Raw genomic sequence first — 14,125 nt, forward strand, 5'->3', positions numbered from 1 at the left:
TCCAGGTTCAAGCAATTCTCCTGCCTCAGCCTCCTGAGTAGCTGGGACTACAGGTGCCCGCCATCACACCCAGCTAATTTTTATATTTTTTAGTAGAAACAGCGTTTCACCATGTTGGCCAGGTTGGTCTTGAACTCCTGACCTTAGGTGATCCACCTGCCTCAGCCTCCCAAAGTGCTGGGACTACAGGCATGAGCCACTGCCCCCGGCTTTTTGTTGATGTTTTTTTGAGACACAGTTTCGCTCTTGTTGCCCAGGCTGGAGTGCAACGGCGCAATCTCGGCTCACTGCAACCTCTGCCTCCTGGGTTTAAGCAATTCTCCTGCCTCAGTCTTCCAAGTAGATGAGATTATAGGCATGCACCACCACATCTGGCTAATTTTCTATTTTTAGTATAGATGGGGTTTCACCATGTTGGTCAGGCTGATCTCAAACTCCTGACCTCAGGTGATCTACCCACCTTGCCTCCCAAAGTGCTGGGATTACAGGGGCGAGCCACCACATCTGGCAACCCAATTATTTGACCTTTACCAACCCATGGTAAGATTTGGAGGCAAGAAGAATTGTGGTCTCTGACACCATAACAATGCACAGAAGGGCCGGGCGCAAGGCTCAAGCCTGTAATCCCAGCACTTTGGGAGGCTGAGATGGGTGGATCACGAGGTCAGGAGATCGAGACCATCCTCGCTAACCAGGTGAAACCCCATCTCTACTACAAAATATAAAAAACTAGCCGGGTGAGGTGGCGGGCGCCTGTAGTCCCAGTCACTCGGGAGGCTGAGGCAGGAGAATGGCATAAACCTGGGAGGCAGAGCTCGAAGTGAGCTGAGATCCGGCCATTGCACTCCAGCCTGGGTGATAGAGAGAGACTCTGTCTCAAAAAAAAAAAAAAAAAAAAAAAAAAAAAAAAAACCATGCAAAGAAGAAAATATCTTTATTTGCAATGGGTATTGAAACCATGGCAAGCTGGAAAAAATTGTTTGTGTTGCACAAAAAGTTCTAGAACAGGAAATTTGAAGTGCCACTTGATCTTCAGAATTTCAGTGCTGGAGATTAACAAAAAACATAAATTACCTGTTTCCTCTTCGGTGAGGAGAGCCTGCTGCCAGTACTCCTGGGCGCTGACTGTATACACCAGATCTGAGGCTTCCAGAACCTTGAAGTCAGCTGGCAATTTTCTCTGAAGTGAAAGAGTCACACAGAAAACAGAATAATTCAAACCACAGCAAAGGCAATCATGCACAGGACCCACAAGAGCCTTCAGCCAATTTCAGCTCACTCACTTTCAGTTCTCCATGACCCCCTCTGGGAACAGACAATGTTCTCAAGGTCTGGTGTTGCCATCTGTCCAGTCCTAACAAGGTCAGAAGTTATGAGGGAACTGCTGCATAGAAACTATTGTCTTGGGAGTTAAATATCAATTCTACAAGAAAATGTGTAGAGAAAATAGTTCAAAGGTGTATTTAAATGTTCAGAGGGGTAATAATACCAGGATCCTTTTTCAAAAAAGAAGTACATGTCTGGAATGGGCAGTGGCATGCTGCAGCCAGCTCATACCAGCTCCTGAAAGCCAACAGCACACGTCACTTTCCTACTCTGCATTCCGTGATGTCACACTGGTAGCTTGAAATTGACAATAGTGGGACTGTTTCAATCCTGAATCTCAAACTGATAACCCAAATCCATAACCACATTGTGATCCCCAATTTTTTTTTTTAATTTTTTTAATTTTTTTATTTTTTTATTTATTTATTTTTTATTATACTTTAAGTTCTAGGGTACATGTGCATAACGTGCAGGTTTGTTACATATGTATACATGTGCCATGTTGGTGTGCTGCACCCATCAACTCGTCAGCACCCATCAATTCATCATTTATATCAGGTATACCTCCCCAATGCAATCCCTCCCCCCTCCCCCGTCCCCATGATAGGCCCCAGTGTGTGATGTTCCCCTTCCCGAGTCCAAGTGAACTCATTGTTCAGTTCCCACCTATGAGTGAGAACATGCGGTGTTTGGTTTTCTCTTCTTGTGATAGTTTGCTAAGAATGATGGTTTCCAGCTGCATCCATGTCCCTACAAAGGACGCAAACTCATCGTTTTTTATGGCTGCATAGTATTCCATGGTGTATATGTGCCACATTTTCTTCATCCAGTCTGTCACTGATGGACATTTGGGTTGATTCCAAGTCTTTGCTATTGTGAATAGTGCCGCAATAAACATACGTGTGCATGTGTCTTTGTAGTAGCATAATTTATAATCCTTTGGGTATATACCCAGTAGTGGGATGGCTGGGTCATATGGTACATCTAGTTCTAGATCCTTGAGGAATCGCCATACTGTTTTCCATAATGGTTGTACTAGTTTACAATCCCACCAACAGTGTAAAAGTGTTCCTATTTCTCCACATCCTCTCCAACACCTGTTGTTTCCTGATTTTTTAATGATTGCCATTCTAACTGGTGTGAGATGGTATCTCATTGTGGTTTTGATTTGCATTTCTCTGATGGCCAGTGATGATGAGCATTTTTTCATGTGTCTGTTGGCTGTATGAATGTCTTCTTTTGAGAAATGTCTGTTCATATCCTTTCCCCACTTTTGGATGGGGTTGTTTGTTTTTTTCTTGTATATTTGCTTGAGTTCTTTGTAGATTCTGGAAATGAGCCCTTTGTCAGATGAGTAGATTGCAAAAATTTTCTCCCATTCTGTAGGTTGCCTGTTCACTCTGATGGTAGTTTCTTTTGCTGTGCAGAAGCTCTTTAGTTTAATGAGATCCCATTTGTCAATTTTGGCTTTTGCTGCCGTTGCTTTTGGTGTTTTAGACATGAAGTCCTTGCCCATGCCTATGTCCTGAATGGTACTACCTAGATTTTCTTCTAGGGTTTTTATGGTATTAGGTCTAACATTTAAGTCTCTAATCCATCTTGAATTAATCTTCGTATAAGGAGTAAGGAAAGGATCCAGTTTCAGCTTTCTACTTATGGCTAGCCAATTTTCCCAGCACCATTTATTAAATAGGGAATCCTTTCCCCATTTCTTGTTTTTGTCAGGTTTGTCAAAGATCAGATGGTTGTAGATGTGTGGCATTATTTCTGAAGGCTCCGTTCTGTTCCATTGGTCTATATCTCTGTTTTGGTACCAGTACCATGCTGTTTTGGTTACTGTAGCCTTGTAGTATAGTTTGAAGTCAGGTAGCGTGACGCCTCCGGCTTTGTCCTTTTGACTTAGGATTGTCTTGGCAATGCGGGCTCTTTTTTGGTTCCATATGAACTTTAAAGCAGTTTTTTCCAATTCGGTGAAGAAACTCATTGGTAGCTTGATGGGGATGGCATTGAATCTATAAATAACCTTGGGCAGTATGGCCATTTTCACGATATTGATTCTTCCTATCCATGAGCATGGTATGTTCTTCCATTTGTTTGTGTCCTCTTTGATTTCACTGAGCAGTGGTTTGTAGTTCTCCTTGAAGAGGTCCTTTACATCCCTTGTAAGTTGGATTCCTAGGTATTTTATTCTCTTTGAAGCAATTGTGAATGGAAGTTCATTCCTGATTTGGCTCTCTGCTTGTCTGTTACTGGTGTATAAGAATGCTTGTGATTTTTGCACATTAATTTTGTATCCTGAGACTTTGCTGAAGTTGCTTATCAGCTTAAGAAGATTTTGGGCTGAGACGATGGGGTTTTCTAAATACACAATCATGTCATCTGCAAACAGGGACAATTTGACTTCTTCTTTTCCTAACTGAATACCCTTGATTTCTTTCTCTTGCCTGATTGCCCTAGCCAGAACTTCCAACACTATGTTGAATAGGAGTGGTGAGAGAGGGCATCCCTGTCTTGTGCCAGTTTTCAAAGGGAATTTTTCCAGTTTTTGCCCATTCAGTATGATATTAGCTGTGGGTTTGTCATAAATAGCTCTTATTATTTTGAGGTACGTTCCATCAATACCGAATTTATTGAGTGTTTTTAGCATGAAGGGCTGTTGAATTTTGTCAAAAGCCTTTTCTGCATCTATTGAGATAATCATGTGGTTCTTGTCTTTGGTTCTGTTTATATGCTGGATTACGTTTATTGATTTGCGAATGGTGAACCAGCCTTGCATCCCAGGGATGAAGCCCACTTGATCATGATGGATAAGCTTTTTGATGTGCTGCTGAATCCGGTTTGCCAGTATTTTATTGAGGATTTTTGCATCGATGTTCATCAGGGAGATTGGTCTAAAATTCTCTTTTTTTGTTGTGTCTCTGCCAGGCTTTGGTATCAGGATGATGTTGGCCTCATAAAATGAGTTAGGGAGGATTCCCTCTTTTTCTATTGATTGGAATAGTTTCAGAAGGAATGGTACCAACTCCTCCTTGTACCTCTGGTAGAATTCAGCTGTGAATCCATCTGGTCCTGGGCTTTTTTTGGTGGGTAGGCTATTAATTGTTGCCTCAATTTCAGAGGCTGCTATTGGTCTATTCAGGGATTCAACTTCTTCCTGGTTTAGTCTTGGAAGAGTGTACGTGTCCAGGAAATTATCCATTTCTTCTAGATTTTCTAGTTGATTTGCGTAGAGGTGTTTATAGTATTCTCTGATGGTAGTTTGTATTTCTGTGGGGTCGGTGGTGATATCCCCTTTATCATTTTTTATTGCGTCTATTTGATTCCTCTCTCTTTTCTTCTTTATTAGCCTTGCTAGCAGTCTGTCAATTTTGTTGATCTTTTCAAAAAACCAACTCCTGGATTCATTGATTTTTTGGAGGGTTTTTTGTGTCTCTATCTCCTTCAGTTCTGCTCTGATATTAGTTATTTCTTGCCTTCTGCTAGCTTTTGAATGTGTTTGCTCTTGCCTCTCTAGTTCTTTTAATTGTGATGTTAGAGTGTCAATTTTAGATCTTTCCTGCTTTCTCTTGTGGGCATTTAGTGCTATAAATTTCCCTCTACACACTGCTTTAAATGTGTCCCAGAGATTCTGGTATGTTGTATCTTTGTTCTCATTGGTTTCAAAGAACATCTTTATTTCTGCTTTCATTTCGTTATGTACCCAGTAGTCATTCAGGAGCAGGTTGTTCAGTTTCCATGTAGTTGAGCGGTTTTGATTGAGTTTCTTAGTCCTGAGTTCTAGTTTGATTGCACTGTGGTCAGAGAGACAGTTTGTTATAATTTCTGTTCTTTTACATTTGCTGAGGAGTGCTTTACTTCCAATTATGTGGTCAATTTTGGAATAAGTGTGATGTGGTGCTGAGAAGAATGTATATTCTGTTGACTTGGGGTGGAGAGTTCTATAGATGTCTATTAGGTCCGCTTGCTGCAGAGATGAGTTCAATTCCTGGATATCCTTGTTAACTTTCTGTCTCGTTGATCTGTCTAATGTTGACAGTGGAGTGTTGAAGTCTCCCATTATTATTGTATGGGAGTCTAAGTCTCTTTGTAAGTCTCTAAGGACTTGCTTTATGAATCTGGGTGCTCCTGTATTGGGTGCATATATATTTAGGATAGTTAGCTCTTCCTGTTGAATTGATCCCTTTACCATTATGTAATGGCCTTCTTTGTCTCTTTTGATCTTTGATGGTTTAAAGTCTGTTTTATCAGAGACTAGGATTGCAACCCCTGCTTTTTTTTGTTCTCCATTTGCTTGGTAGATCTTCCTCCATCCCTTTATTTTGAGCCTGTGTGTGTCTCTGCATGTGAGATGGGTCTCCTGAAGACAGCAGACTGATGGGTCTTGACTCTTTATCCAGTTTGCCAGTCTGTGTCTTTTAATTGGAGCATTTAGTCCATTTACATTTAAGGTTAATATTGTTATGTGTGAACTTGATCCTGCCATTATGATATTAACTGGTTATTTTGCTCATTAGTTGATGCAGTTTCTTCCTAGCCTCGATGGTCTTTACATTTTGGCATGTTTTTGCAATGGCTGGTACTGGTTGTTCCTTTCCATGTTTAGGGCTTCCTTCAGGGTCTCTTGTAAGGCAGGCCTGGTGGTGACAAAATCTCTAAGCATTTGCTTATCTGTAAAGAATTTTATTTCTCCTTCACTTATGAAACTTAGTTTGGCTGGATATGAAATTCTGGGTTTAAAATTCTTTTCTTTAAGAACGTTGAATATTGGCCCCCACTCTCTTCTGGCTTGTAGAGTTTCTGCCGAGAGATCTGCTGTCAGTCTGATGGGCTTCCCTTTGTGGGTAACCCGACCTTTCTCTCTGGCTGCCCTTAAGATTTTTTCCTTCATTTCAACTTTGGTGAATCTGGCAATTATGTGTCTTGGAGTTGCTCTTCTGGAGGAGTATCTTTGTGGCGTTCTCTGTATTTCCTGAATTTGAATGTTGGCCTGCCCTGCTAGGTTGGGGAAGTTCTCCTGGATGATATCCTGTAGAGTGTTTTCCAATTTGGTTCCATTTTCCCCCTCACTTTCAGGCACCCCAATCAGACGTAGATTTGGTCTTTTTACATAATCCCATACTTCTTGCAGGCTTTGTTCATTTCTTTTTCTTCTTTTTTCTTTTGGTTTCTCTTCTCGCTTCATTTCATTCATTTGATCCTCCATCGCTGATACTCTTTCTTCCAGTTGATCGAGTCGGTTACTGAAGCTTGTGCATTTGTCACGTATTTCTCGTGTCATGGTTTTCATCTCTGTCATTTCGTTTATGACCTTCTCTGCATTAATTAGTCTAGCTGTCAATTCTTCCACTCTTTTTTCAAGATTTTTAGTTTCTTTGCGCTGGGTACGTAATTCCTCCTTTAGCTCTGAGAGGTTTGATGGACTGAAGCCTTCTTCTCTCATCTCATCAAAATCATTCTCTGACCAGCTTTGATCCATTGCTGGCGATGGGCTGTGCTCCTTTGCAGGAGGAGATGCGCTCTTATTTTTTGAATTTCCAGCTTTTCTGCCCTGCTTTTTCCCCATCTTTGTGGTTTTATCTGTCTCTGGTCTTTGATGATGGTGATGTACTTATGGGGTTTTGATATAGGTGTCCTTCCTGTTTGATAGTTTTCCTTCTGACAGTCAGGACCCTCAGCTATAGGTCTGTTGGAGATTGCTTGAGGTCCACTCCAGACCCTGTTTGCCTGGGTATCAGCAGCAGAGGTTGCAGAAGATAGAATATTGCTGAACAGCAAGTGCACCTGTCTGATTCTTGCTTTGGAAGCTTCCTCTCAGGGGTGTACTCCACCCTGTGAGGTGTGGGGTGTCAGACTGCCCCTAGTGGGGGATGTCTCCCAGTTAGGCTACTCAGGGGTCAGTGACCCACTTGAGCAGGCAGACTGCCCCTTCTCAGATCTCAACCTCCGTGTTGGGAGATCCACTGCTCTCTTCAAAGCTGTCAGACAGAGTCGTTCGCGTCTGGACACGACTCTGCTGCTTTAGCTGAGCCCTGTCCCCAGAGGCGCAGTCTACAGAAACAGGCAGGTTTCCTTGAGCTGCTGTGAGCTCCACCCAGTTTGAGCTTCCCAGCGGCTTTATTTACCTACTTAAGCCTCAGCGATGGCGGGCGCCCCTCCCCCAGCCTCGCTGCTGCCTTGCGGTTAGATTGCCGCAGACTGCTGTGTTAGCAAGGAGGGAGGCTCCGTGGGAGTGGGACCCTCCCGGCCAGGTGTGGGATATAATCTCCGGTGTGCCGGTGTTACAGCGCAGTATTGGGGTGGGAGTTACCCGATTTTCCAGGTGTTGTGTATCTCAGTTCCCCTGGCTAGGAAAAGGGACTCCCTTCCCCCTCGCGCTTCCCAGGTGAGGCGATGCCTCGCCCTGCTTCAGCTCTCGCTGGTTGGGCTGCAGCAGCTGACCCGCACCGATTGTCCGGCACTCCCGAGTGAGATGACCCCAGTACCTCAGTTGAAAATGCAGAAATCACCAGTCTTCTGTGTCGTTCGCGCTGGGAGATGGAGACTGAAGCTGTTCCTATTCGGCCATCTTGCTCCGCCCCCCGATCCCCAATTTTCAACCAAATAATTTCAGCTGACATGTGACCATAGCTTATCAATACTAAGAGGCACATTGTTTCCCTGTTTAATATTTCTGAAATTGAGATGCATCTTGCAACTGCTGTAGGCCAGGTGGCAGTCACAAGGTGGTTGTCACTGGCTGCATGTTATGAGCTGAAATGTATCCCCCTCCAAAATTCACATGTTGAGGTCCTAATCTCCACTAACTCCTTTTTACACCACAGGAATTGGCAAATGGTACACATCAGCCCTTTGTTTTTTTATTGTTTGTTTGTTTTTGGGGATTTTTTTTTTTTTTTAAACAAAGAGCTAGTTGTTAAACATTTGCAAGTGCAACACAACACAAACCTGACTAAAGTCCTATAAAAGCAACAATTTCTTAGGTAGTGAGTGATCATACACATCTTAATGCAGACTAATGTTGAAACAAATTATGATGTTAAATGTCAAGCAATTGGCTGGGCATGGTGGTTCACACCTGTAATCCTAGCACTTGGGGAGGCCGAGGTGGGCAGATCACGAGGTTAGGAGTTCAAGACCAGCCTGGCCAATAGGTGAAACCCCATCTCTACTAAAAAATACAAAAATTAGCCGGGTGTGGTGGTGTGCACCTGTAGTCACAGCTACTCGAGAGGCTGAGGCAATATAATTGTTTGAACCCGGGAGGTGGAGGCTGCAGTGAGCCGAGATCATGTCACTGCACTCCAGCCTGGGTGACACAGAGAGACTCCATCTCGGGGGGGGGGGGGGGAAAAAAGTCAAGCAATTAAGAATTATTTGAGACAGTCTTTTTTTATGCTTAGAAAAACATTGTCGGCCGGGCATGGTGGCTCAAGCCTATAATCCCGGCACTTTGGGAGGCCGAGACGGGCGGATCACAAGGTCAGCAGATCGAGACCATCCTGGCTAACACGGTGAAACCCTGTCTCTACTAAAAAATACAAAAAACTAGCCAGGTGAGGTGATGGGCGCCTGTAGTCCCAGCTACTCGGGAGGCTGAGGCAGGAGAATGGCGTAAACCCAGGAGGCAGAGCTTGCAGTGAGCTGAGATCCGGCCACTGCACTCCAGCCTGGGTGACAGAGCGAGACTCCGTCTCAAAAAAAAAAGAAAAACATTGTCATGGAGAAGTCATGCTAGAATCATACATAAATAGTATTCCATATTCTTTCATTCTTCTCACTTAAAAAAAAGAGAAAACCATTCACCTATAGAATGTGCATGTGTGGGTGTGGGTATTTGAGGGAGGTAGAAACCAGTGGAGAGTTGTCAATCTCTTTCTGATGCAAAGATATAAAAGAGCTGAGTGAGTAGACGCCCTGCAGTCCACTGAGACTGGTGAGAAGCCGTGTCCCTGCCAAGCTGTAAGCACATGTAGTTAAGTCTGGAATACGGATATCTGTGTAGACTGCCAGAAGCCCACCCCCACCAACCCTCTTATAGAGTTAGCTGAAGTTGCATAAAGAATCTATCTGCTGAGATTTTGCTTTGATAGAGTTTTCACTCTAGGAAAAAGTTTAGGGAAAGCTGAAATTATTTTCTACTGGGAGATGAAATTAATGTAGAATTAAGTTTAAATAGGGTTTTAAAACAGTTCCAAGAAAGGCATGTGCTTAGCTGTGCCCAGATGTTTGCATTATTTAAAATCTGGACCTAAATCTTGTATAACTTTTCTAAAAATTATTGAAGATTAGTTAACATTTATGCTTTTTATTATAGCAAAAAGAAATGTTTTTATAGTGTCAATGAAGTGACTCTAGTATAAAGGGTTCATATTATTGTAAAAGATAAGTAGAAACGGCTATAGTTGGAGGTAGGATCCAAGATGTTAGTAGATATTCATCAAATTACACCACAGAAACATTAGACACTGCTCTAATTTAAACACATGGCTTATCATAATAAAACGTAACACAATATATTAAAATTTGTAGAAAGATATTGTATGTGAAAGAGGAGAAAATGGGGAAACTCATACCAGAAGGGAGGACAGGCGTGGTGGCTCACACCTTGTAATCCCAGCACTTTGGGAGGCTGAGGCAGGCAGATTGCCTAAGCTCAGGAATTCAGGACCAGCCTGGCCAACATGGTGAAACCCCGTCTCTACTAAAAATACAAAAAATTAGCCGGGCATGGAGGCACACGCTTGTAGTCCCAACTACTCAGAAGGCTGAGGCAGGAGAATCACTTTAGCCTGGGAGCTGGAGGCTGCAGTGAGCCAAGATCGTGCCATTGAACTTAAGCCGTGACAACAGAGGAAGATAGGGGAGGGGAGGGGAGGAGGGAGGGAGGGAGGGAGGGAGGGAGGGGGGAGGAGGGGGGGAAGGAAGGGAGGGAGGGAGGGAGGGAAGGAAGGGAGGGAGGGAGGGAAGGAGGGCACAGTGGCTCATGCCTGTAATCCCAGCACTTTGGCAGGCCAAGGTGGGCAGATCACCTGAGGTCAGGAGTTCCAGACCAGCCTGACCAACATGGATAAACCCTGTCTCTACTAAAAGTACAAAATTAGCCAGTCGTGGTGGCACATGCCTGTAATCCTAGCTACTCGGGAGGCTGAGGCAGGAGAATCCCTTGAACCTGGCAGGTGGAGGTTTAGATGAGCTGAGATCGCACCATTGCACTCCAACCTTAGTAACAAGAGCAAAACTCTGAAAAAAGGAGAGGGAGGAGAGGGGAAGGGAGAGGAGGGTAGAAGAGGGGAGGGGAGGGGAGGGGAGGGGATTCAATGGAAGCAGAATTAGAAAGGACATAGTAAAATTGGAGTTAGATTGAAATCAGTAACATTAATCATGACCCAGCTGGGCGCAGTGGCTCACGCCTATAGTCCTAGCACTTTGGAAGACCGAGGCAGGTGAATCACCTGATGTCAGGAGTTCCAGACCAGCCTGGCCAACATGGTAAAACCCTGTCTCCACTAAAAATACAAAAATTAGCCAGGCGTGGTGGCACATGCCTATAATCCCAGCTACTTGGGAGGCTGAGGCAGAGAATCTCTTGAACCCAGGAGGCAGAGATTGCAGTGAGCCGAGATCACGCCACCGCACTCCAGCCTGGGCATCAGAGCCAGATTCTATCTCAAAATAATAATAATAATAATGATCCAATTTTTAAATCTTTTTTTAATGTTTAATTATGTTACCTGAAATCAGTAACATAAATCACGACTCATTTTTTAAATCCATCTTTTCTAGTTTTGTCATGAAAATTATGTTGCAGTGACGTCACTCTGCCACTCTTACTTGTATGAAATAATTTTATCTGTACTGCTAGCACTCTGACTTTTGCTGTTATTATTAGAGATGGGGTCTTGCTATATTGCCCAGGCTGGTGTTGAACTCCTGGCCTCAAACGATCCTCCCATCTCGGCCTCCCAAAGTGCTGAGATTACAAGTGTTAGCCAATGTTCTCAGCCCTATTTATTTATTTATTTAGAGACAGAGTCTTGCTCTGTCACCCAGGCTGGAGTGCAGTGGCACAACCTCGGCTCCCCACAACCTCTGCCTCCCAGGTTCAAGTGAGTCTCCTGCCTCAGCCTCCTAAGTAGCTGGGACTACAGGTGCACACCACCACACCCAGCTATTTTTTTTTTTTTTTTTTTTGTATTTTTAGTAGAGATGGGGTTTCACCATGTTGGCCAGGATGGTCTCGATTTCTTGACCTCGTGGTCCACCCGCCTTGGCCTCCCAAAGTGCTGGGATTACAGGCGTGAGCCACTGCGCCTGGCCAAGAATGTTTTGTAAATGCTAACAGGAGTAATGCTAAAGGGAGTCAGCTTAAAGGGCTCCCACTAGCCACAAAGTGACACATTGAGCATCAAAAAGAACACAATAGTTCTGTGAAAAGCTATGAGATCATTACGATCCTGAAACTAAAATAAGGTATGTTAAAGTAAAGGCATTAACCAGTTCAAACAACATGCCTGAGACTGTCAAAATACAGTCTATAAATTCTACTTGGCGCAAGTCCTAAAAGTTTACCTAACATATGTAAAAGAATGTTAACTGTCTTAGCAGGGGCACAAAAATCCCATTAGGTAAATCAGGCAGTAAAACTTTGTGAATTAGGTTAAAATAAAAATCGTGTGAGAGTTTATAGTAAAAACAGAGTCAAGGCAGCCAGCTGTGGTGGCTCACGCCTATAATCCCAGCACTTTGGGAGGCTGAGGCAGGTGCATCACCTGAGGTTGGGAGTTTGAGACTAGCCTAACCAACATGGAGAAACCCCATCTCTACTAAAAGTACAAAATCAGCCGGGCATGGTGGCACATGCCTGTAATCCCAGCTACTCGGTAGGCTGAGGCAAGAGAATTACTCGAACCCGGGAGGTGGAGGTTGCGGTGAGCCAAGATCGTGCCATTGTACTCCAGCTTGGGCAACGGGAACAAAACAAAAAACAAACAAACAAAAAACTGGGTAAGGCAAAATTTAAGGGAAGGTCAAGTGACTCGTAACATACCAGGTAATAAGAAAAGATGTGGAGCTGGAAAGTCGCATTACTATAGGATGGGGCCCAAATCTCACATCTTGGAAGGATCTATGTGCCTGTGTCTCAGTCTTGAATCTCAAACTAATAACCCAAATCCACAACTACATTGTGATCCCTAATCTTCAACCACATAATTTCAGCTGACATGTGACCACAGCTTATCAATACTAAGAGGCACATCGTTTCCCATTTAATATTTTTGAAATTGAGATGCATGTTGCAACTGCCGTAGGGCAGGTGGCAGTCACAAGGTGGTTGTCACTGCCTGGGTGTTATGGGTTGAAATATATTCCCCTCCAAAATTCACATGTTGAGGTCCTAATCTCCACTACCTAAAAATGTGACCTTATATGGAAATTGGGTCATTGAGGATAAAATGTATTAAGATGAAGTCATACTGGAGTAGGGTGGGCCCCTAATCCAATGACTGGTATATTTAAAAAAAGAGGAAATTTGGATAAAGTGACATAGACATGAGAAGAATGGCATATGAAGATTGGAGTTGTGCTGCCACAAGCCAGGAATTACCAGAAGCAAGGAGAGAGAACTGGACCAGATCCTTCCCGCAGCTTCAGAGGGAGCATGGTGCTGCTAACACCTTGATTTTGGACTTCCAGCCTCCAGAACTGGGAGAGAATAATTTTCTGTTGTTCCAAGCCACCCAGCTGTGGTGCTTAGGAGGTTCATACACTGCACATGGCGAACTTGGTCACAGCTGTTCACATTGCCCTTCCTTCTAATGAGTTGTGTGCATTACTTAACTGCCATTTAATATGCCTTTTAAAAGATTATGTTATGATTCAGCATTGAAAGGTCAGCATTTTCCAGGCCTTTACATCAAAAGGCCTGGAAATGGAAACATGGGGCATACATTTGATGTTAGTGGAAAAAATGCTCCTGGTTGGTGGAGTAGACAGTAATTCCAGATTTTCTTGCAAAGCAACACTTAAGTGCTTCACGGGACCTAGGAAAGGGAGACATCCACATGTAGATGAAGCTGGGTTGTGTTTTGATACTGAGGTATGTGCAAAGTGACTGCCTATCTCAAACGCAGCAAAAAAAAAAAAAAAAAAAAGTGACGGAAACTCAAGGAATGCCTTATAAAGAACTTCCGTCTCATGTTTCCTGTGATTAAAACTAAATTTGCTCCAAGGCCAGGCACTGTGGCTCACACCTGTAATCCCAGTGCTTTGGGAGGCCCAAGCAGGAGAATTGTTTGAGCCCAGGAATTAGAGACCAGCCTGGGCAACATACCCTGTCTCCACAAAAAATTTAAAAATTAGCTGGATGCATACTGGTATACCAGTAGTCCTAACCCCTTGGGAGGCTGGTGGGGGTCGGGGGGAGTGGAGGGCAGGCAGAAAGATAGCTTGAGCCCAGGAATTCAAGGTTGCAGTGAGCTATAATTGCGCCACTACACTCCAGCCTGGGTGACAGAGTGAGACCCGTCTGGAAAAAAAAAAAAAGTTCCAAACAATGGCATGTAGCACAAGTCAAGGTTTCACAATATTTCAAACTGAAATAAAGTGGTTGGAGAATGAAGGTATCACCTTGCCATCAGAGGTGTGTGTTGGAGGCCTCAGAAGAACTTGCACCATAGCAGTGACAGCTATAGTCACCCTGCAAGCTGATGTACTGCTGCCCAGGCCCTAACTTATACAAACCCATTCGGCATGTTTACTGGCATAGTTGTAAATTGTGTATCGAAGTATTCCATGTTTC

General features: G+C 43.7%; 1 protein-coding gene across 4 annotated transcripts in view; it reads right to left on the minus strand.

Annotated features, from left to right (window-relative positions):
- NUGGC (nuclear GTPase, germinal center associated) overlaps positions 1-14,125 on the minus strand; it is a 75,884-nt gene that overhangs the window by 24,474 nt on the left and 37,285 nt on the right. For all 4 annotated transcript variants that reach the window (XM_026453971.1, XM_026453970.2, XM_026453972.1 and 1 more), the window contains one exon: positions 1,075-1,180. In XM_026453971.1, the coding sequence (XP_026309756.1) occupies positions 1,075-1,180 (106 nt within the window). The remainder of the gene's footprint in view (positions 1-1,074; positions 1,181-14,125) is intronic.

Source organism: Piliocolobus tephrosceles, chromosome 7 (assembly GCF_002776525.5).
Source record: "Piliocolobus tephrosceles isolate RC106 chromosome 7, ASM277652v3, whole genome shotgun sequence".
Lineage (NCBI taxonomy): Eukaryota > Metazoa > Chordata > Mammalia > Primates > Cercopithecidae > Piliocolobus > Piliocolobus tephrosceles.